General features: G+C 46.4%; 1 protein-coding gene and 1 pseudogene across 3 annotated transcripts in view; one reads left to right on the top strand and one right to left on the bottom strand.

Annotated features, from left to right (window-relative positions):
• Window positions 1-24,396, top strand: part of LOC144488594 (FXYD domain-containing ion transport regulator 6-like) — a 59,974-nt gene extending 35,578 nt beyond the window's left edge. The window contains exons 1-9 of one of the 3 annotated variants that reach the window (XM_078206653.1): window positions 1,340-1,414; window positions 6,138-6,191; window positions 8,134-8,157; window positions 10,397-10,417; window positions 13,598-13,672; window positions 13,775-13,811; window positions 15,001-15,050; window positions 17,663-17,708; window positions 22,790-24,396. In XM_078206653.1, coding sequence (XP_078062779.1) covers window positions 6,143-6,191; window positions 8,134-8,157; window positions 10,397-10,417; window positions 13,598-13,672; window positions 13,775-13,811; window positions 15,001-15,050; window positions 17,663-17,694 — 288 coding nt within the window. In that variant the 5' untranslated portion in view covers window positions 1,340-1,414; window positions 6,138-6,142 and the 3' untranslated portion in view covers window positions 17,695-17,708; window positions 22,790-24,396. Of the gene's footprint in view, window positions 1-1,339; window positions 1,415-6,137; window positions 6,192-8,133; window positions 8,189-10,396; window positions 10,418-13,597; window positions 13,673-13,774; window positions 13,812-15,000; window positions 15,051-17,662; window positions 17,709-22,789 lie in introns of those variants that run through there. The other 2 variants (XM_078206651.1, XM_078206652.1) reach the window with 2 other exon arrangements.
• LOC144488595 (U2 spliceosomal RNA) lies at window positions 8,822-9,022 on the bottom strand (annotated as a pseudogene).
• Window positions 24,397-25,012: the final 616 nt, after the last annotated feature.

Consider the following 25,012-nt stretch of genomic DNA (forward strand, 5'->3'; position numbering starts at 1 on the left):
GCTAGGCCTATAACACTGGAGTTTAGAAGAAGAAACTTGATTAAAACATTTAAGATCTTGACAAGTTGCAGGTGGGAAGGATGTTTTTTCTCGTGGGAGAATCTAGAACTAGGGTGTCTCTGTTTCAACATAAGGGGACATTCATTTAGGACAGAGATGAGAAAAATTTATTTCTCTTAGAGGGTCATGAGGCTTTGAAATGGTTTTGTTCTCATAAGGCAGTGGAAGCAGAGTCTTTGAATGTTTTTAAGACAGAGATGGATAGATTCTTGAGAAGAAAAGGGTGGGGTGAAAGGTTATCGGTGCATTGATTTATTATTGTCACATGTATTAGTAGACAGTGAAAAGTATCGTTTCTTACACTATACAGACAAAGCATACCGTTCATAGAGAAGGACATGAGAGAGTGCAGAATGTAGTGTTACAGTCATAGCTAGGGTGTAGAGAAAGATCAACTTAATGTGAGGTAGGTCCTCTCAAAAGTCTGATGGCAGCAGGGAAGAAGCTGTTCTTGAGTCGGTTGGTACATGACCTCAGACTTTTGTATCTTTTGCCCAATGGGAGAAGGTGGAAGAGAGAATGTCCGGGGTGCGTGGGGTCCTTAATTATGCTGGCTGCTTTTCTGAGGCAGCGGGAAGTGTAGATGGAGTTGGTGGATGGGAGATTGGTTTGTGTGATAGACTGGGCTTCATTCACGACTCTTGGTAGTTTCTTGTGGTGTTAAGCAGGAATGTGCAGTTGACTTTACAATCAGGTCAGCCATGATCTTATCGAATGGCGGAACAGGCTCGAGGGGCCAAGTGGCCAACTGCTGCTCCTAACTCTCATTTTCATACATATGTTTTTAAGATATGATGATTGGGGTGGCACGGTGGCACAGTGGTTAGCACTGCTGCTTCACAGCTCCAGGGACCTGGATTCGATTCGCGGCTTGGGTCACTGTCTGTGTGGAGTTTGCACATTCTCCTCGTGTCCGTGTGGGTTTCCTCCGGGTGCTCCGGTTTCCTCCCACAGTCCAAAGATGTGCGGGTTAGGTTGATTGGGCATGCTAAAATTGCCCTTAGTGTCCTGAGATGCGTAGGTTAGAGGGATTAGTGGATAAATATGTAGGGATATGAGGGTAGAGCCTGGGTGGGATTGTGGTCGGTGCAGACTCGATGGGCCGAATGGCCTCTTTCTGTACTGTAGGGATTCTATGTATTAATCCCATGACTTGCAGTCTGTCTGTAAGCAGCAGTGGTTGCGGTTAGATATGTGCCTCACAGCCTCCCAGTGAATAATCTTATCTTCAAATACTGAACTAACATTATTGTTTCACTGATCCTTGTGTCTGATTGGTAGATTTACATCAGAGAGATGGAGATAACACTGACTGGGTGGAAACATGGATTTTGAAGATTTGACTGCAGAAAATGTAAAAGCTTCAGATCTTCACAGTTGGTGTGATAATGAAACAATGAATAAAGCTCACCGTGTACAGATCCCGCAGATTTGTAGGGATCTACACACTGTATCGCCCCATTCTGGGATCACACCTTGCTCCAGGCAGCAGGCGTAGGGTTCTGGTTAATCTGGGAGAGCTTAGTTAGTAAAAGTCTGACTGTTTCAAAGTTTAAGCAGGAACAGAATCTGGAGGATGTCTCGATGAATTTTACAGGAGAATTCATTACTGCTCAAGAATTTAAGTTTCAAGTTCATTTATTTGTGTCACAAGTAGGCTTACATTAACACTGCAATGAAGTTACTGTGAAAACTTGTTAAATAATGCAGACTGAGCTGGGAAGAAAACTCCATCCAGTAACAACTCCTATCAGCTGAATGGAATCTGGAAACGGAAAAGGATTTTTTCACTCTTTGCTTTCACTTTTGAAGCCATTTTCCCATCAGAATCACTGCTATGTGAGCAGAGCTTCAAGCTAAACACAGCTTTGTAGTGCTACCACTGTTGTCATGTTAAGGCAACAGTCACTAACAGTACTGGAAATCAGCTAAATTAACTCTCAAAGAGCTGGAGGAAACCTGCGTGACTGCCCAAAGCTCCAGATATCATTAAAAATCCTGCAAAAAGATGACCACAAGATGACCACACAATTTCCAGCATTCCATTGGATCTCCGATCTGAACTCATTTTGTTCTGACAATTGGCAAACTGTGTCTCATTATTTCTGAATCAAGTAACCAAACTATCAAAACTAAAATTGCTGCAGGTGATGATGAGTCCACGGACTGAGCACATCGCGTCTGTCCAATGACCAAGTTAAGGATCCTGGAAAAGTATGGTCAACACTCGAGAGTGAAGCTCAATTTCAGGACACATCGTCTGGAATTCATGTCTTTTAGGCAATAACCCACAGAGACATTGACCAATTCATTAGTAGATGCAGAGTTGAGGGGGTACGATTAGGACTTTATGATAGCAGAACTGGTCAACACAGTATTTGAGCTTGTGATAGCAGTGAAAGTGTTCCAAAAGACCTCCTGGACTAACAACAAAGGCTTCACTGTGGAATCATCACTAAAATTGGATGCAAATATAAAACCACACCAAATGGATAAACAGAGTCTATGCGTAATTTATCCACAATTGGCACAATGGCCATACACGCCGGCCTGGTAAGCAATGTGGGTGGTGCAGCCTTATATGTGCACCCAGAAAAAGCACAGCTTTCCAGAGTATGTGCAAGGCACGTGACGCCAGAGGACGTCAGAGAAGCACCAGTGAAGAAAGCAACGGACAAAACAAGTGGCTCAACCCCATGGAAAGTCACAACCAGGAACCAAACCGGTTCAGCGTTCCCAACAACCAAGAGCCAGTACCAAACAGCGTCAAGACAAGGTGCACAAAACATCAAACCACACCACCCAGTCAGAAAATGAGGATGATCAGATTATCAACGCACAATGAGAGTCGATGTTTATCGCGGTGAACATCAAAGGCTGTACAGGCACAGTGATATCAACAGAAGCCTTTTCCACCATCCAGACTGTATATTCACAGAGGAAAGATTTACATACCGTGTATGCAAAACTGGACACAGATGCAAATGTCCTTCCCGTTCGCACCTTCAAATGTACGTACTCAGAGATGGGACTGATGATTCAATCAGTCAATGTCAAACGCGCTGCGTACGGTGGCTCAGAGATGCCACCCTGGGATCCATTACAGTCTGAGGATTCAGGGTTAGACCATTTAGGACGGAGGTGAGGAGACATTTCTTCACCCAAAGAGTGGTGAGCCTGTGGAATTCATTATCACAGGAAGTAGTTGATGCCAAAACATTGAATGTATTCGAGAGGCGGCTGGATATAGCATTTGGGGCGAATGGGATCAAAGGTTATGAGGAGAAAGCAGGATTAGGTTATTGAGTTGGATGATCAGCCATGATCGTAATGAATGGCGGAGCAAGCTCGAAGGGCCAATTGGCTTCCTCCTGCTCCTATCTTCTTTGTTTCTATATATTACACTCAAAAGTGTGGCTACAAAAAAAAAAATCACCCTGGTTACTTCAGATGTTTCATGTTGTGAACACCATAGCTCCAGTGATCGTAGACCTAGCGCTGAGCAAAGACCTGTCCATGGTCACCATTCATGATATTGTCAAGACAATGGCGAAGGCTAGAGATCACGAGGAGCACCACTGGAGACCCCGTGCTGACACTGGGAGAAGAACACCTAACTCTGCAATGCAGATCCTCAGTCAATAGGTTACAGGACATTATTTAAACCGAATATGTATACCCATTCTGAGCTGGCAAACGTCGCACTGCGGAACCAATTAGGAATGACTATTTAGCAAACAACTGTGGACAAACTTTCCCAGGAGCCAATACTCCCAGGAGTACTTGATGAATTACTCAAAAACAGCAGGGGAAGAAGAAAGTTGTCCATGACCAAAACTTGGATAGTGAATTTTCCAACCTGAACATGGGGCAAAAAGTTCCAGTCCAACACCAAAATGATGGCACCTGGAATCCAGCAGAAATCATCAGCATATACCCAGAACCACAATCGTAGCAAGTACGAACACCGGACGGTATCACCATGTGATGAAACAGTAATCAGATCAAAACAATACCACAAGTCAGAGGCTTTTTCCCAGGGTGGAAGTATCAATTACAAGAGGGCACAGGTCCAAGGTGAGGGGGGAAAGTTTAAGGGAGATGTGCGGGGGGAAGTTTTCCATGCAGAGAATGGTGGGTGCCTGGAATGCGCTGCCAGAGGAGGTGGTGGAAGCAGGCACACTAGCAACATTTAAGAGGCATCTGGATGGGTCCATGAATATGTCCAAAGATGTCCAGGTTAGGTTGATTGGCCAGGTTAAAAATTGCCCCTTAGAGTCCTGAGATGCGTAGGTTAGAGGGATTAGCGGGTAAATATGTGGGGGTAGGGCCTGGGTGGGATTGTGGTCGGTGCAGACTCGATGGGCCGAATGGCCTCCTTCTGCACTGTAGGGTTTCTATGTTTCTAATAGGGAGGGAATAGAGGGTTATGGACCGAGTAAGGGCGGAAGGTTTTTTTTAGTTTAGTGAGGGCATCATGATCGACACAGGCTTGGAGGGGCCGAAGGGTTTGTTCCTGTGCTGTACTGTTCTTTGTTCTTTGTTTGTGGTCAACCAGAAAGTCCTGAACATGGTGTCAGACACAACACAAACAAAGCGTCGTTAATCAGCATTCTGAAAGTGCACAGCAGCCTCCAGCAAAGATCACCATAACTAAATCAGGCTGGATTAGCAAACCGCCAATATTCTCTTTCAGAGATTTGTACATGTGTTGCTCTGTGTTCAAGTAACATGCAGACACAATATTATTTTCTTGTGCTGTCGTATGCATAGTTTGATTCTTTAAAGGCAGATCTTTAGTTTGGAAAAAGAGTGACCACCTGGCTCCAATAGCCACACCTCCTCATTTGCCTATCGATTACCCAACCTATCCAGTGTCAACCAATCAGAAGGCAAGCAGGCTCCTCATTATTGGATTGGTTGGTTTCCGACTGTCGATCAAACCCACTGTCCCCTTTCCGCATGTTTATACTGAGTAACTCAAAGTAATTAAAAAATACACATTTTGCTTATTATGACTTTTGGCACAGTGGTCAGCACTGCTCCTCACAGCACCAGGTACCCGGGTTCGATTCTCGGCTTGGGTCACTGTCCGTGCGGAGCCTGCATGTTCTCCCCGTATCTGCGTGGGTTTCCTCTGGTTTCTCCGGTTTCCTGCCACAGTCCGAAAGACATGCTGGCTAAGTGCACTGGTCATGTTAAATTCTCCCTCTGTGTACCCGAACAGGCACCGGAGTGTGGTGACTCGGGGATTTTCACAGTAACTTCATTGCAGTGTTAATGTAAGCCTACTTGTGACACTAATAAATAAACTTCTGGGTTTCATAGCAGGTACTGAAAATTAACCTACAATTCCTGAAGACGCCAGGACAATCCCAGGAGAGTTGGCAACACGGCTAGGAATTTGTCTGGGATGGGATATATGGAACCAATCTGCTCACTGTTCCTGAATGTAGACCTAAGCACTCGTATTTCCTCAGTAACATGGGCAGATATTTCATTGTGTTGTTTCAAATCACTTTGGTTTTTTCTGGGTGCAAGCTGTCAGAAATCATAGAAATCATAGAAACCCTACAGTGCAGAAGGAGGCCATTCGGCCCATCGAGTCTGCACCGACCACAATCCCACCCAGGCCCTACCCCCACATATTTTACCCGCTAATCCCTCTAACCTACACATCTCAGGACTCTAAGGGGAAATTTTTTAACCTGGCCAATCAACCTAACCCGCACATCTTTGGACTGTGGGAGGAAACCGGAGCACCCAGAGGAAACCCACGCAGACACGAGGAGAATGTGCAAACTCCACACAGACAGTGACCCGAGCCGGGAATCGAACCCGGAACCCTGGAGCTGTGAAGCAGCAGTGCTAACCACTGTGCTGTGGTTGAAGCATCCATGAGGGCTCCCCTGTAACACTGTCCAGGTGTCCGGCGAGGGGCATCCGGCAAGGGGTGTCCAGCGAGGGGTGTCCAGCGAGAGGTGCACAAGTTCTGCCTGTACTCTCAGTCGAGGCAAAGTTACCCATTCTAGAAATTCTTTCATTTTAAAGCTCTGCTGTTTTTATTTATTTTTTAGACACCATGGAAGCCTGCATGTTTGTTCTGTGCTGTGGGCTGGTTCATCTGGCTGGTAAGTGACGTACCCAAGGTAACTGCACGCTGGGAAATTGCCCACTCCGGTTTGTTACCGGTGTCCTGTCAGTTACTAGATCTGGTTCCATGTGCAAGACGTGAGACACCAGGTGCACTCGGCACACTAACACTGACACTATTCCTCTCGCACACTCTGTCACCTCGATACTATCCAGATTTCATTTCACAAAATTAGTGTCAAACCTTCAACCGTCATGTTCAGAATCAGACAGTGGGCACACAAAATCTTCTCTTAAATGTTACAGTGAGGGGTGCGGGGTATATCAGTGTTACAGTGTGGAGTATATCAGTATTACAGTGAGGGGTATGGGGTACATCAGTATTACAATGAGGGGTGCAGGGTGTATCAGTGTTACAGTGAGAGGTGTGGGGTATATCAGTGTTACAGTGAGGGGTGCGGGGTGTATCAGTGTTACAGTGTGGGGTTTGGGGTATATCAGTGTCGCATTGAGGGGTGCGGGGTGTATCAGTGTTACAGTGTGGGGTTTGGGGTATATCAGTGTCGCAGTGAGGGGTGCAGGCTATATCAGTGTTACAGTGCAGGGTGTGGGGGATATCACTGTCGGGGTGCGGGGTATATCAGTGTTACAGTGTGGGGTTTGGGGTATATCAGTGTCGCAGTGAGGGGTGCGGGGTATATCAGTGTTACAGTGTGGGGTTTGGGGTATATCAGTGTCGCAGTGAGGGGTGCGGGGTATATCAGTGTTACAGTGAGGGGTGCGGGGTGTATCAGTGTTACAGTGTGGGGTTTGGGGTATATCAGTGTCGCATTGAGGGGTGCGGGGTGTATCAGTGTTACAGTGTGGGGTTTGGGGTATATCAGTGTCGCAGTGAGGGGTGCAGGCTATATCAGTGTTACAGTGCAGGGTGTGGGGGATATCACTGTCGGGGTGCGGGGTATATCAGTGTTACAGTGTGGGGTTTGGGGTATATCAGTGTCGCAGTGAGGGGTGCGGGGTATATCAGTGTTACAGTGTGGGGTTTGGGGTATATCAGTGTCGCAGTGAGGGGTGCGGGGTATATCAGTGTTACAGTGCAGGGTGTGGGGGATATCAGTGTTGCAGTGAGGGGTGCGGAGTATATCACTGTCGCAGTGAGGGGTGCGGGGTATATCAGTGTCGCAGAGCGGGGTGTGTTATCTTGTCTTGGTTAATAAAGGTGATTTTACGTGGTCCCAGACGGTGAAAACATCCAAATGTGAATTTTGGACACTGGATTTGTTTATTTTTACTGTTTCAAATTGTGACACCTCTTGTTTCTTGCTGTTTCTTGTGTGTGTGTCTTTGCGTCCCTCTTTGTCGATGTTTTCTCTGTCTCCTGCTCTCTGTTACTCTCTGTGGTCACTCTGTCTCACTACAATCACACTCGACAGTCCCAGCTTTCTGCCACTTGAGATGTGCTCAGATAGCCATGTGAGTATTCAGAGTGTATTTTATAGATTATTGTGCGTGCGAGTGTCTCTCTCTATCCATCACTCTGTGTTTCTCCTCTATCGCTTCATGTCTCTTCCTCTCTTTGTCTCTCTCTGGTACCAATTCGCTTCGGTATTGAGTCACTTGCTACAGTGACATATCTCACCCATCAGGGGAAATAGCCACTCCACACTAATGATCTGAACCTAATGTAAGTATTCTGTACTTTTATATAATCAGCCTGTGTCCTGTCTCTCTGTTGTATCAAATCAATAACAGTGGATTGGGTCATGTGGCACAATAATGGACTCCTTGTGAAAAAAACTCTCCAATCCAGTTCCATTCAAATGTAAGGATTTGGATGTTGTACAGAATAATGAATGCTTGTAGATTATCTCTATTTTAATTGAATTTCCACGAGGAATCCATCAGAAATTGAATTCCAAATTCAGAATCTATGTTTAATTCCATTATTGATCATTGACATTTAATTCCTTTCCTTTACAGTTGCCGGGAATTCAACCAACATGGGTAAGCATTCCATTAGCTTTGTTCCCAATTGGTAGGGGCTGGGGTGAAAGAAATGATCTTGTCCGAGTGATGAACTGTGTCTTTTAGTAAGGCTATATCCTCCCAAACATCATCTGGTGAGATAACATAAAGTAAAGTTTATTTATTAGTCACAAGTAGGCTTCCATTAACACTGCAATGAAGTAACTGTGAAATTCTCCTAGTCGCCACAGTCCAACACCTGTTCGGGTCAATGCACCCCAACCAGCACGTCTTTCAGACTGTGGGAGGAAACCGGAGCACCCGGAGGAAACCCACGCAGACACGGGGAGAACGTGCAGACTCTGCACAGACAGTGACCCAATCTGGCAATCGAACCCAGGTCCCTGGCGCTGTGAAGCAGCTGTGCTAACCACTGTGCTGCCATGCCGCTCCTTGATCAGGAATAGCTGCTGTGTGAGAAGCAATTCGAAAAGGTTCACTCCACTCCCTCCTGGGATGATGGACTAACGTCATGAGGGAAGATTGGGCAGGTTGGGCCGATACCCACTGGAGTTTTTTTTAATACTTTTCCAATTCAATCAAATCAAATCCAATTCAGAGTCTCAACAAGTTGAGACATTTCAGATCCAGGCTGACAAGACAGGACGGGAGACCAAAACCACCCTGTCCTGGGCCTGATCTACATGAGTCAAGCTGATTGGAGAAGGGGGAATTTCCTCCTCCAAGACTTGAGCTCATTTGCATCTTAGCCAAAAGGCCGAGATGCCGCTTTTAAAAATTGCTTTATATGAAACATATGAAGCCTCAGCGTAACCTAATGACCTCAACCAAGTGCAGGCGATCCATACTACACTTGATCTTAGCCAAAAGGCCGAGAAGCGATATACTGGAGTTTAGTAGAATGGGAGGCGAGCTTACTGAAACATATAAGATCCTGAGGGCATTTGTTAAGCTGGATACCAGGAGGATGATTCCACTTCCGGGCGAGACTAGAAACAGAGACAGTTTAAGAATAAGAGACCTGCCGCTTAAGACAGAGATGAGGAGAAATGTTTCCTCCGAGAGTCATTAGTTTGTGGAATTCTCTTCCCCAGAGAGCACTGGATGCTGGGTCACAGAATTCATTCAAGGCTGAATTAGACATTTGATAGACGAGGGAATCAAGGATTATGGGGGAACGGGCAGGAAAATGGATTTGAGACCACACCCAGATCGACCATGATCTTACTGAATGACAGAGCAAGCTCAAAGGGCTGAATGGCCTACTCCTCAACCAAGTCCGATGTTTCTATGCTCTAGATGATAAAAGCTAGAAGCAGTGAAGGTTCAAAGAGAGTTGAGGGCCCAGGTACGTAATTGGGTACAGTTACAGAAGATAATCAAAAAGGCTAATGGATTGCTAGCCTTGCCATCTGGAGGATTAGAATACAAGGGGATTGAGGTCATACTTCAGCTATACAAAGCCTCTGGTCAGACCACACCCAACCATCAACAGGTCAAGGCAGCGGGTGGTCCAGAGGGTCTTTCCGTCTGACTGACTGCCTCTTTCCACATTCTGAAACTTACAGAATACTGAAAGGCATGGATAGAGTGGACGTGGAGAAGATGTTTCCATTAGCAGAAGAGACTAGGAACTGAGGGCATAGCTTGGATTAAAGGCTTTAGTAAACCCTTTAGAACCGAGATGAGGAGGAATTTCTTCAACCAGAGAGTGGTGAATCTATGGAATTTATTGCCACAGAAGGCTGTGGAGGACGGGTCATTGAGTGCATTTAAGACAGAGATAGATAGGTTCTTGATTGGTAAGGGGATAAAGTGGGAGAATGGGGTTGAGAAACATATCAGCCATGATTGAATGGTGGAGCAGACTCGATGGGCCGAATGGCCTAATTCTGCTCCTATATCTTATGGTGGCTATGTCCACACCAGGGTATCCATGGAGAGGGGGGCGTGTCTGGTGGTAGCGTTCCATGTTTAATGGGCGCCAATGGGCATCACCTTTGCCAGAAATGTTACTCTAGTTTGCTAAATTCCCTTTACAGTTTTGTTCTTTAATTCTTGCAATTTATTAACGGTGCCCCTTTCCGTAGGGGACACTAATCACCTCCGAATTAGGAGTTAGGCCGCACCCGGGACATTGTGAGCAGTTCTGGGCACCATCTTTTACACTGGTTTTGTAGAGAATTATTTGTTGTGACTGCTGCAAACAAATGAACTGATATTTTTGCATTATTTTCCCCACACGCTGCACCTCAAGAGAAAGATGAGTTTTATTACGGTGAGTGACTCAATTACTTGTTCCTCAGCCTTCCATTCAACCAGAATCTTTAGTTCATCTTTTTTTTAAGCACTTGGTTGCATTTGTCTGAACGTCTCCTGGATTCCAGTCACTGTCCCTCTGGGGGGGGGGGGAAATTCTCCCGTCCCACCCGCCAGGGGAATTGTAGCGGGCAGGTCACGCAAAGGTCCATTGACCTCCATTGAGGACCCTGGGTCTGGACTCGTTGGAGTTGAGAAGGATGAGGGGGGATCTTATTGAAACGTACAGGATACTGCGAGGCCTGGATAGAGTGGACACGGAGAGGATGTTTCCACTAGTAGGAAAAACCTAGGACCAGAGGGCACAACAAGAACAAAGAACAACAAAGAACAATACAGCACAGGAACAGGCCCTTCGGCCCTCCAAGCCCGCGCCGCTCCCCGGTCCAGGATTGAATCCTGAATCCAGGATCCCCGCCCAATTTTCCAGCCTATCTACATCCTAATATCCTATCCACCGAGCTGTCCCTCACAGCTACGATGCTTTGTTCATCACAACCTATTAACTCACCCCCACCCCCCCCCCCATTCCAGACCATGTGATCTCCAGGCTAAAGGGACAATCTTTTAAAACAGAGATGAGGAGGAATTTCTTCAGCCAGAGAGTGATGAATCTGTGGAACTCTTCGCCAGGCCAGGCCATTGAGTGTCTTTAAGGCAGAGATGGATAGGTTCTTGATTAATAAGGGGATCAAAGGTTACGGGGAAACGGTGGGCGAATGGGGATGAGAACGATATCAGCCATGATTGAATGGCGGAGCAGACTCGATGGGCCGAGTGGCCTAATTCTGCTCCTATGTCTAATGATCTTATGGATTTGGGATGAGCGCGGCTGGAGAATCCCACTCCTGGTTTCTCTCTTCCTTCCTCCTCAAATAATGGAACAACAACAGCAATTTTCCGACCTAAAGGCACAAATCCTAAATGTGGAATTTCTTTTGGAAAATTAGGTCCACTGCATCTGTAATTCCCCCGTCTGCCTCTTTTGATTTGATTTATTATTTTCACATGCATTGGGATACGGTGAAAAGTATTGTTTCTTACGCGCTATACAGACAAAGCATACCGTTCATAGAGAAGGAAAGGAGTGCAGAATGTAGTTTTTTTTTGTTTTATTTATTAATGCCACAAGTAAGGCTTACATTAACACTGCAATGAAGTTACTGTGAAAATCCCCTGGTCGCCACACTCCAGCACCTGTTCGGGTACACTGAGGGAGAATTTAGCATGGCCAATGCACCCTAACCAGCACGTCTTTCAGTCGTAGCTAGGGTGTAGAGAAAGATCTCCTTAATGCGAGGTAGATCCATTCAAAAGTCTGACAGCAGCAGGGAAGAAGCTGTTCTTGAGTCGGTTGGTACGTGACCTCAGACTTTTGTATCTTTTGATGAAAGGGATAGATCGAGTGAACGTTCAAAGACTATTTCCTCGGGTGGATGGAGCTATTACAAGGGGGCATAACTATAGGGTTCATGGTGGGAGATATAGGAAGGATATCAGAGGTAGGTTCTTCACGCAGAGAGTGGTTGGGGTGTGGAATGGACTGCCTGCAGTGATAGTGGAGTCAGACACTTTAGGAACATTTAAGCGGTTATTGGATAGGCACATGGAGCACACCAGGATGGTAGGGAGTGGGATAGCTTGATCTTGGTTTCAGATTAAGGTCGGCACAACATCGTGGGCCGAAGGGCCTGTTCTGTGCTGTAATGTTCTATGTTCTATGTTCTATGTTCTTTTTCCTGACGGAAGAAGGTGGAAGAGAGAATGTCCGGAGTGTGTGGGTCCTTGATGATGCTGGCTGCTTTTCTGAGGCAGTGGGAAGTGTAGACAGAGTCAATGGATGGGAGGCTGGTTTGCGTGATGGACTGTCGAGAAAGCACCAGCTTTCTAAAGCACAGCAGAAAATTCACCAGCGATGGAATTAGAACATAGAACATAGAACAGTACAGCACAGAACAGGCCCTTCGGCCCACGATGTTGTGCCGACCTTCATCTGAAACCAAGATCAAGCTATCCCACTCCCTACCATCCTGGTGTGCTCCATGTGCCTATCCAATAACCGCTTAAATGTTCCTAAAGTGTCTGACTCCACTATCACTGCAGGCAGTCCATTCCACACCCCAACCACTCTCTGCGTGAAGAACCTACCTCTGATATCCTTCCTATATCTCCCACCATGAACCCTATAGTTATGCCCCCTCGTAATAGCTCCATCCACCCGAGGAAATAGTCTTTGAACGTTCACTCGATCTATCCCCTTCATCATTTTATAAACCTCTATTAAGTCTCCCCTCAATCTCCTCCGCTCCAGAGAGAACAGCCCCAGCTCCCTCAACCTTTCCTCATAAGACCGACACTCCAAACCAGGCAGCATCCTGGTAAATCTCCTCTGCACTCTTTCCAGCGCTTCCACATCCTTCTTATAGTGAGGTGACCAGAACTGCACGCAATATTCCAAATGCGGTCTCACCAAGGTCCTGTACAGTTGCAGCATAACCCCACGGCTCTTAAACTCCAACCCCCTGTTAATAAAAGCTAACACACTATATGCCTTCTTCACAGCATATTCAAATTCATGGCTGAATTTCCTCCTGGGTTAAATCTTAGAACCGTAGAACCCTTACAGTGCACAAGGAGGCCATTCGGCCCATCGTGACACTGATCTCAGTTATACAACCCTGTACCAGTTCAGAGGTTAGCTAATTTGGGGATTAAAGACCTCGCCACTGTATCGTATGTGGCTCTGTGGCCACATAGGGCAGTGAATCCACCCTGATGACCGTGGAGGAGATGTTTTATTATTTGTATACAGCTTCGACACACTCTCACACTCGAGTTGTTGTGATCTGGAAGGCCCTGCTGAGAGAGTGGAGTAAGAAGATTCAACAGGAACTTGCAAAAGGGAATTGGACAAATGGCTTCTTTTATTTTTTTTGTCAGGGTTGTGGGAAAAGTGCGGGGCTTGTGGGACTAATTGGATGGTTAGTTCAGTGAGCTAGCACAGGCATGATGGGCAGAACAGGCTTTTTGAACTGTATAATGCTACACACAGTCTCCCCAGTCCACCCCCCCACCCCAGTTTAATCCCATTTTACTGGATTCCGACAGACCTGAGTAATTTGCCTTGATTTATTTGCAGATTACGAGACTTTGCGAATTGGAGGTCTGGTCTTTGCTGTCATACTCTTTACTCTGGGAATCCTGCTGATCTTGAGTGAGTAGAATCTGATGGTGCATACTAATCCTGTTGTAAATCTGCTGTGTATAATCCTTCACTTTACCGCCACTATCTCTCAATCCTGTCCTTTCCTTGCAGGTCGGAAGTGCCGTTGCAGCTTCAATCAGAAGACCAGGTAATGTCACAGAGCCGACAGGGGAGGGTCTTAGCAGAGAAAAGGGGCAGAGACAGAATCGGGGATTTTTACACAGAGGGTGGTGGGTGCCTGGAACTCGCTGCCGGGGGAGGTAGTGGAAGCAGATATGCTAGTGACCTTTAAGGGGCGTCTTATCAAATACATGAATAGGATGGGAATAGAGGGATATGGTCCCCAGAAGGGTAGGGGGTTTTAGTTCAGTCGGGCAGCATGGTTGGAGCAGGTTTGGAGGGCCGAAGGGCCTGTTCCTGTGCTGTAATTTTCTTTATTCTATGAGGAGTCTGGTCAAGGTAATGTCCTCAGCACAGGTATCTGACCACTCTTCCCACTGTCTCTGATTCCTTATCTACACGGTTACCTTTCCACTGCTGGAGATAAAAGGCCTTTACCTTAAAACTGGAGCCAAGCCATTCAGGGGTGATATGGGGAAGCAATTTCTTTCACAGAAAGTGGAGAAGGAATCTGGAACTTTATCCCCCAGAATGCTGTAGATGACGTTCCAATTGGATGCTGAGACCTTTACGAAATTCAGAGTAGTAAAGGACAAAAAGCCACAGAGAATGAAAGGAGACACACTTCTCTCGGATCTATAACGATGTGTGATGTGAGGTTAATAGAACAAAGGCATTCTTTCAAAGCGTTTGATTTATTCCTGCATTGTACCCAATCGCTGCATGCAATATAGGCTCACATTACTCACTACTTCTAATTGACCAGATGTTTTTGGACAATGTAGAGAGAGCATTACTCTGTATCTAACCCTGTGCTGCACCTGTCCTAAGAGTGTTTGATGGGGACAGTGTAGAGGGAGCTTTACTCTATATCTAACCCCGTGCTGTACCTGTCCTAAGAGTGTTTGATGGGGACAGTGTAGAGGGACCTTCACTCTGTATCTAACCCCGTGCTGTACCTGTCCTGGGAGTGTTTGATGGGGACAGTGTAGAGGGAGCTTTACTCTGTATCTAACCCCGTGCTGTACCTGGCCTGGGAGTGTTTGATGGGGACAGTGTAGAGGGAGCTTTACTCTGTATCTAACCCCGTGCTTGGCCGCGCTGGGAGTGCTGACACTGACAACCTTCATAAAGTAAATAAACCTCATAAAAGAAACACAATCGAGAATGACACTGTTGTGATTGCCTTTTTGCATTTTCTATTTGTTTCCTGTCAGGTCTCCAGGTGATGAGGAAGCTCAGGCTGAAACTCTGATCACCAACAAAGGTGAGATAGACAGAACTGTGTCAGGCAGTGAGACACAAACCTTGCGACTGCTCAGAAAAAATAGCCGTTGTGATGAGGGGGCTGGGTGAGGGGGAGGTGATGGCCTAGTGGTATTATCGCTAGATATTAATCCAGAAACTCAGCTAATGTTCTGGGGACCCGGGTTTGAATCCCGCCACGGCAGAAGGTGGAATGTGAATTCAACAAAAAAGTATCTGGAATTAAGAATCTACCGATGACCATGAAACCATTGTTAATTGTCGGAAAAACCCATCTGGTTCACTAATGTCCTCCTAGGGAGGGAAATCTGCTGTCTTCACCTGGTCTGGTCTACATGTGACTCCAGAGCCACTGCAATGTGTTTGATTCTCAACTGCACTCGGGCAATTAGAGATGGGCAATAAATGCTGGCCAGCCAACAACACCCATGTATCATAGAATCATAGAATCCTACAGTGCAGATGGAGGCCATTTGGCCCAGCGAGTCTGCACCAACCGCAATCCCAACCAGGCCCTATCCCCATAACCCCATGCAGTTACCCTAGCTAGTCGTCCGGACACTAAGGGACAATTTAGCATGACCAATCCACCTAACCCACACACCTTTGGACTGTGGGAGGAAACCGGAGCACCCGGAGGAAACCCACGCAGACATGGGGAGAATGTGCAAACTCCACACAGACAGTGACCCGAGGCCAGACTCGAACCCGGGTCCCTGGTGCTGTGAGGCAGCAGTGCTAACCACTGTGCTACCGTGCTACCCCATGTACCACGAATGAATAAAGAAACACAGAGAAGACAGATTGCCTTCCTCATTGGGAGACGGTTTTGTGTCTTGAAGATAAACATCGATGGGGAGGAACAGGGCCGCCCGCTGGAACCAGCCTCTCTGACGTCACTCTGACGTATTGGGTGGGATTTTCCCGCTGCGCTCGCCCCAAGACCGGAAAATCCTGCCAAGGGCAATCGACCTTTGCCTTCCACACCCCACCCCTCTCCGCCCGCCCGCTACAATTCCTGTGGCGGGCGGGACGGGAAAATTCCACTCCTTGTGTTTCACAGGGTGGCACGGTGGCACAGTGGTTAGCACTGCTGCCTCACTGCGCCAGAGATCCGGGTTCAATTCCGGACTTGGGTGACTGTCTGTGCGGGGTCTGTGTCTACATGGGTTTCCCCCGGAGGCTCCGGTTTCCACCCACAGTCCAAAGGGGGATTAGCGGGGTAAATACAAAGGGTTAGGGACATAGGGATTGTTGCCGGAGAATCGGCACAAACTCAATGGTCCGAATGGCCTCATTCTGCACTGTGGGGATTCTTCAATATCTTCTTTAATATCTTTAATAAAAGCTACACTTGCCACCCAAGAAAAAGCCGTGTGATCTCTCGGGGAGGCCAGAAACCCAGAGGAATGTGTGAGTGGACAAATCTCGGCAAGTTCTCCCTGACACCCTTAGATAATCTAAATTAGCCAAATATATCACATCAGATCTACTTCACATCAGATCTACTTCACATTTGAAGGTACCAAGCTCTTGTCTAAGGTGATGCCTACCCTAATCCAAAACAGGTCCAACTTTCCTTCATAGGGGAAGTGGATTCCACATGCAGGTCCCGCCTTCTCTGGGAGAAGAACGTGTCCACATGCATGCCCCAAACCCACCCTGGACTCTCCCCAGCAGGGGCCCTGACTACGTAACGCAACTACCAGCACCATCTCTTTGGAGTTAGCGCCCTGGCCCCAAAGTCTTCCAGATGTCCTGCTGCTGGAGCCACAGTGAGGATTGGCTGGGTAGAGGCAGCAGTTAGACTGCGAGTTCTGCACTGTAACCTGCAGAAAGATAACTCTTAGCGCCAGCGCGTTGGAGTTTCACTCAGCAACATGGAGCAAAGGTTTTAATCTTTGAGAAAAGTTGACTGTCCTCCAAATGAGGATATCAAACGGCACGGTGGCACAGTGGTTAGCACTGCTGCCTCACAGCACCAGGGACCTGGGTTCGATTCCCGGCTTGGGTGACTGTCTGTGTGGAGTTTGCACATTCTCCCTGTGTCTGCGTGGGTTTCTTCCGGGTGCTCCAGTTTCCTCCCACAGTCTGCAAGATGTGCAGGTTACATTGATTGACCATGGTAAATTGCCCCTTAGTGTCCAAAGATATGTAGTTAGAGGGATTAGTGGGTAAATGTGTGGGGTGATGGGGATCAGGCAGGGGGTGGGTCTGGGTAAGATGCTCTAATGGAGAGTCAGTGCAGGTTCAAAGGGCCAAATGGCCTCCTTCTGCACATAGGGATTCTATGAGATCTGTCCTTGCTCAAAAAATATTTGTAAAGATGGCATTGCTGTGATTGGAGATTTGTGACATGGTTCTGCCATTGTATAACAACAACTTGCATTTATATAGAACCTTTACTCGAGTAAAACATCCATAGGGAGGTATATCGACAGTTAGAGAGGGGGTGAGGGGTGTGGTGGGGGGGGGGGGGGAGGGGGTGGAGGGTGTGTGAGGAGTTTGGTTGGAGGGGGGGTGTGGTTCAAGACCTCGTCCACTCCTCTTCCAACACTTAACCACATTGAGATGGCGCCAGGATAAACTTTTGTTGTTTCTCTTTGGTCACAGCAATGGAAGCCGCTGCCAAGGTGGAGAACTGATCAGGACCAATCACGTAAGACATCTACTCTGTTTGTCTGTCAGTCTCCCCACCCGCCCGCCCGCCTGGGGGCTGCCTGTCACCATCTGTGCCTGAGCTGCTGGATTTCCAAACCATGCTGACTCTTGCCAATTCCCTTGTGTTTTCCTAAGGCTCCAGCTATAACCACCTTAATGGTTGATTCCAGCATCTTCCCCATCACAGACATTAAGCTCACTGGCCTATAGATTCCTGTTTTTTTTTACCTCCCTCCTTTCTCGAGTAGAGAACCACACTCGCTACTTTCCACTCTGATGGAACCTTCTCAGAATTTGGCGAATTTTGGAAAATTAATGCAAATGTATCAATTATCTCACGAGCCGCTTGTTTTAAGACCCTAGAATGAAGTCCATCTGAACCCAAAGACCTGTCAGCGGCAGCTCCCTCAGTTTGCTCAGAATCACTTCCCTAGTGATTATAATTTCACCAAGTCCCCCTCTCCCCTCCACCTCCTGATTTACTGGAATGTTTTTTGTATTCTCTATTGTGAAGACAGAAGCAAAATATCTGTTCATTTTATATGTTATGAACTATTAACTCCCCCATTGTCACTCTCTGGAGGACCAACTTTACTTACTCTCTACCTTTTTACATCCCGATAGAAATTCTTACTCTTTACATTTTTAGCTAGCTTCCTCTAATTTCTTTCTCCTCATTCACCTTTTAGTCATTCTCTGCTGTTCTTTATATTCTCGATGTGGAGATGCCGGCGTTGGACTGGGGTAAACACAGTAAGAAGTTTAACAACACCAGGTTAAAGTCCAACAGGTTTATTTGGTAGCAAAAGCCACACAAGCTTTCGAGGCTCTGAGCCCCTTCTTCAGGTGAGTGGGAATTCTGTTCACAAACAGAACTTATAAGACACAGACTCAATTTACATGAATAATGGTTGGAATGCGAATACTTACAACTAATCCAGTCTTTAAGAAACAAAACAATGGGAGTGGAGAGAGCATCAAGACAGGCTAAAAAGATGTGTATTGTCTCCAGACAAGACAGCCAGTGAAACTCTGCAGGTCCACGCAACTGTGGGAGTTACAAATAGTGTGACATAAATTCTGATTCTAGGATCGCATGATAAAGACTCAGGAGGAAAAAAGCAGAAATATTTATGTGAAATAGTGTGACATAAACCCAATATCCCGGTTGAGGCCGTCCTTGTGTGTGCGGAACCTGGAGAACGCTTACCCGAATATCAGAGGCCGAATGCCCGTGACCGCTGAAGTGCTCCCCAACAGGAAGAGAACAGTCTTGCCTGGTGATTGTCGAGCGGTGTTCATTCATCCGTTGTCGCAGCGTCTGCATAGTTTCCCCAATGTACCATGCCTCGGGACATCCTTTCTTGCAGCGTATCAGGTAGACAACGTTGGCCGAGTTGCAAGAGTATGTACCGTGTACCTGGTGGATGGTGTTCTCACGTGAGATGATGTCGACACAGATGCCATCATCTCACGTGAGAACACCATCCACCAGGTACACGGTACATACTCTTGCAACTCGGCCAACGTTGTCTACCTGATACGCTGCAAGAAAGGATGTCCCGAGGCATGGTACATTGGGGAAACTATGCAGACGCTGCGACAACGGATGAATGAACACCGCTCGACAATCACCAGGCAAGACTGTTCTCTTCCTGTTGGGGAGCACTTCAGCGGTCACGGGCATTCGGCCTCTGATATTCGGGTAAGCGTTCTCCAAGGCGGCCTTCGCGACACACGACAGCGCAGAGTCGCGGAGCAGAAACTGATAGCCAGGTTCCGCACACACAAGGACGGCCTCAACCGGGATATTGGGTTTATGTCACACTATTTCACATAAATATTTCTGCTTTTTTCCTCCTGAGTCTTTATCATGCGATCCTAGAATCAGAATTTATGTCACACTATTTGTAACTCCCACAGTTGCGTGGACCTGCAGAGTTTCACTGGCTGTCTTGTCTGGAGACAATACACATCTTTTTAGCCTGTCTTGATGCTCTCTCCACTCCCATTGTTTTGTTTCTTAAAGACTGGATTAGTTGTAAGTATTCGCATTCCAACCATTATTCATGTAAATTGAGTCTGTGTCTTATAAGTTCTGTTTGTGAACAGAATTCCCACTCACCTGAAGAAGGGGCTCAGAGCCTCGAAAGCTTGTGTGGCTTTTGCTACCAAATAAACCTGTTGGACTTTAACCTGGTGTTGTTAAACTTCTTACTTTATATTCTCACCAAACATCTGAACTGCCACACTCAGCTTCATGCATTTATATGTTTTTTTCCTTGAATTTGATAACTTCTTTAGTTAACAATGGATGGTGGGTCCATCCCTTAGTATTTATCTTTACTTTAGGAATATACTTAATCTGAGTATTCTGAAATATTCCCTTAAATGTCTGCCACTGCTCCTCTATCAATATGAGGGCACAACCTCAGGCTAAAGGGACGATCCTTTAAAACAGAGATGAGAAATTTCTTCAGCCAGAGAGTGGTGAATCTGTGGAACTCTTTGCCGCAGAAGGCTGTGGAGGCCAGGTCATTGAGTGTCATTAAGACAGAGATAGATAGGTTCTTGATTAATAAGGGGGTCAGGGGTTATGGGGAAAAGGCAGGAGAATGGGGATGAGAAAAATATCAGCCATGATTGAATGGCGGAGCAGACTCGATGGGCTGAGTGGCCTAATTCTGCTCTTGTGTCTTATGATATATCCCCTAGTCCAGTATCCCAGTTCATGTCAGCTGGCACAGCTTTCATGCAAACATAGTTGCCCTTTTTAAGTTTAAAATACTTGACTTTGACCCACTCTTCTCCCTTTCAAATTAGAAATAAAATTCAATCATATTGTGGTCACTGTTACCTAGGGCTGCCTTTACTCTGAGGTCATTAATTAATCCTGTCACATTATGCAATACCAAGTCAACCTGTTCTCTGGTTGGTTCCAGAATGTGCTGCTCTATGAAACTATCTCGAAAACATTCTATGAACTCCTCATCCAGGCTACTACTGCCAATCTGATTTTTCCAGTTTAAATACCGATTAAAATCATACAGTATTGCCATCCCTTTATCACAAGACCCCAATATTTCTTCTTGCACACTTTGTCCTACACTGTGATTTCTGTTAGAGGGCCTGGAGGCCACTCCCACTAGTGACTTCTTTCCCTGACTATTCCTCATCTCCGCCCAAACTGGGCAGTGGGCCTGGGTAAGATGCTCCTTTGAAGAGTTGGCGCAGACTCGATGGGCTGAATGGCCTCTTTCTGCACTGTAGGGATCCTATGGAATCTCTAACTATTGCAACAATGCCATCCTTAATTAACAGTACTACCCCTCCACCTTTACCGAGCTTCCTATTCTTCTTGAATGTGATTATAACCCTCAATGTTCAGGACCCAATCCTAGTCCAACAACCAGGTCTCTGTAATGGCTATCAGACCATTACTTCAATGTGCGCTATCAATTAATTTACTTTATTATGAATGCTGCGCACATTCAGATACAGGGCCTTAAGTTTTATCTTCTTGTTATCTTTGTAACATCTCAGTCTTGACTGTTGGTGTATCCTTAAATTTTTTTCTCTCTGTCTTTGCCATTCTCTGCCCTCATTTCTCCTGGATTGCGTCTACCCCTTGATTTGTTACATCTCCCTAAGCATTGATCCTTTAACACCCTTGTTTACTTTAAAGCCCTCTCTACGTCCCTGGGTACGTGGCTCGGTAGAACACTGGTCCCAGTGCAGTTTAGATGGAGACCCGACTTTCCCCATCACGAATGTCAGTGACCCATGAACCAGATCCCACTTTCATATTGGGCGGCACGGTGGCACAATGGTTAGCACTGCTGCCTCACAGCGCCAGGGGCCTGGGTTCAGTTCCTGACTCGGGTCACTGTCTGTGCGGAGTCTGCACGTTCTCCCCGTGTCTGCGTGGGTTTCTTCCGGGTGCTCCGGTTTCGTTCCACAGTCTGAAAGACGTGCTGGTTAGTTGCATTGACCCGGAATGTGGCAACTAGAGGAATTTCGCAGTAACTTCATTGCAGTGTTAATGTAAGTCTTACTTGTAAATAAATAAACTTTAACTTTTAACTTTAACTTTCTCCCACACCAGTCTCTGACCCACACCTTCGTTTCTCTAATCTGATTTCTCCCATGCCAATTTGTAAGTGGCACTTGTTGCCTCCGAGGTTCTGCTTCTTAATTTGGTGCCTAGCTCTTCACACTCACGATGCAGAACCTCCTTTCTTGTCCTGCCTATATTGTTGCTACCCATGTGGAACATGGCAACTGGATCCATAGAACCATACAGGGCAGGTGTACAGGGCGGCACAGTGGAATAGTGGTTAGCACTGCTGCCTCTCAGCACCAGGGACCCAAGTTCAGTTCCTGGCTTGGGTCACTGTCTGTGCAGAGTCTGCACATTCTCCCCGTGTCTGCATGGGTTTCCTCTGGGTACTCCCGTTCCCGCCCACAGTCCGAAAGACGTGCTGATTAGGTGCATTGGCCATGCTAAATTCTCCCTCCGTGTACCCAGACAGGTGCCGGAGTGTGGCGGCGAGAAGAATTTCACAGTGACTTCATTGTAGTGTGAATGTAAGCCTATTTGTGACTAATAAATAAACTTTATGGAGGCCATTCAGCCCACCAAGTCTGAACTGACTCTCCTAAAGAAGATCTTACCAGGCCCACCCCCTCCCCATAACCCCATGCATTTACCATGGCTAATTCCCTTAATCTACACATCTTAGGACATTAAGAGGCAGTTTAGCATGGCCAATCCACCTAACCTGCACATCTTTGGACTGTGGGAGGGAACCAGAGCACCTGGAGGAAACCCGCACAGACACGGGGAGAACGTGCAGACTCCGCACGGACAGTGACCCGAGCCAGGAATTGAACCCAAGCCCCTGGCGCTGTGAGGCAACAGTGCTAACCACTGGGTGGCCCAAATCTCCCCCTCCCAGTGCAAGATCCGCTCCAACCTGGGACAAATGTCCCGAAGGAGGAAAACAAATTCACAAATCCAACTCTTTTTTAAATGTTTAATTATTTCAAGCACCGTTTCTCTCTGTTTTGCCCTGACAGGAAGATGTCAACGAGAGACCTGAGGCTGTTGAACTCTTTGGCAGGTTTTTGAAGACCCCGCTGACATCACTCCAGATGGCGCTCGCTGCACGGAGACTCAAAGCTTCGTTCAGTTTGTCTCCTGGTTCATGAATTCAAATATATAAATATTGATAGCCGTGAATGATGTACGAATCTTGTGACGTGCCATTAGCTTGTCGAACTCCACCTTGTGTCGGTCATCCAAAAGATGTGTAGTATTGTCGGGTAGAAAGTGGCGTTTGTGTTAGTTTGGTATTTTGCAGTCTTGCTGGACCGTACTTCTGTAACAGTGGCTGGATGTGTCCGTGTACATGTGAGTGCGTGTGCGCGTGTGAGGGCAAACACATGAGTAGCTGAAGATGAGTGGAATTCTTACACTCAGCCCTTCACCCAGCTGATGTTTCTACAGTGATGTCTCTGTGTTCTATAGAGTGTATTTAATAATGATATATAACACTATGAATTAGTTGCTGTGTTCGCTCATTATAAAGTCACTTCCACTCGATCAAAGAGCTGGTGTGAGAAGGCACTATTGTAAAAAAAAATAATAATAAATGAGACTGTTAGTGATACCCACAACAATAAAGGACAGAGTTGCTAAACTGGGAATGAATTGGGAGCTGTGTGTCTTGTTTGGGACTGGGTTAGATCACGGGTATCAACATCGATCATTCTAAAAGGTCCAATTTCACACACAATAATTCAACTGAGAATCTAGACCAATCTAAAGCATGTAGTCCAAGTAATACTTACAGTTTCTTACGTAGGAATTAGGAGCAGGAGTAGAAAAATTCAGCCCTTCGAGCCTGCTCCGCCATTCAATCAGATCACGGCTGATCTCTCCCTAGTCTCAAATCCACCTCCCCACCTGTTCCCCATATCCCCTTCTCCCTTTTTTAAAAATCAGAAATATATCTATTTCCTTCTTGAAACCATTCAATGATTCAGACTCCACCGCGCTCTGGGGCAGCGAGTTTCACAAACTCACCACCCTCTGCGAGAAGTAGTTCCTCCTCATCCCAGTTTTAAATCTACCGCCTCTCGTTCGAAATTGCCCCATAAGAGGAAACATTTGGTCTACATTTACTTCATCAATCGCTTTCAATATTTTATATACCTCCATCAGATCCCCCTCATCCTTCTAAACTCCAGTGAGTACAAGCCCAAACTTTTTAATCTCTCCTCATACGTCAACCCTTTCATCCCCGGAATCAATCTGCTGAATCTCCTCTGAACTGCCTCCAATGCCTCCACATCCTTCCTCAAATAAGGAGACCAAAACTGGACACACTACTCCAGACGTGGTCTCACCAACACCCTGTACAATTGCAACAACACTTCTCTTATACTCCAGCTCCTTTCAATAAATGCCAACATCCCGTTTGTCTTTTTTATTACATGCTGCGCCTGCATCCCAACTTTCTGTGATTCATGAACCCAGATCCCTCTGCCCAAACGCATCGTGAATTTGCCCAAACGCATCGTGAATTTGTTATCTACTTAGGCAATAATTTGCCTTTCTGTTTTTTCTGCCAAGATGGACAGCCTCTCACTTATCCACATTAAACTCCATCTGTCAAATTTTGGCCCATTCGTCTCGCCTATCTGTATCCATCTGTAAGATCTTTATATCCTCTTCACTGCCTGTTTTCCCACCTGTTTTAGTATCATTTGTAAATGATGCTGTGTTACACTCTGTCCCTGCTTGCAGATCATTTATATAGACTGTAAACAGTTGAGGTTTGAAGACTGACCCCTGCGGCACCCCGCCAGTTACATTTCGCCAGCCAGAGAAGGACCCATTTAGCCCGACCCTCTGCTTTCTGTCAGTCAGTCATCCAATCCAATACTCTACCCCCAACCCCCTACAATCTCACCTTCTGGACCAATTGTTTATGCGGCACCTTGTCAAACACCGTCTGGAAGTCCAGATATACCACATCCACACGTTCCCCACTGTCCACCTTGCTGGAACTCAAAGAACTCGAGTAAGTTTGTCAGGCATGACTTTCCCTTCGTAAAACCGTGCTGAGAATGGTGGATTGAGCTTTGTCTGTCCAACTTTCTTGATTAGTAATTTCCCTTCTGTTCCCTGTATTGTCCACTGAACATTTAAAAATGTTCCACCAACTAATGTATGGTACAAGTCTGAATGAAGAAGTGAGCCAATTTATTTTAAAACTCTCATGATGGCCAGTATTT

This window comes from Mustelus asterias, unplaced genomic scaffold, assembly GCF_964213995.1.
Source record: "Mustelus asterias unplaced genomic scaffold, sMusAst1.hap1.1 HAP1_SCAFFOLD_1694, whole genome shotgun sequence".
Lineage (NCBI taxonomy): Eukaryota > Metazoa > Chordata > Chondrichthyes > Carcharhiniformes > Triakidae > Mustelus > Mustelus asterias.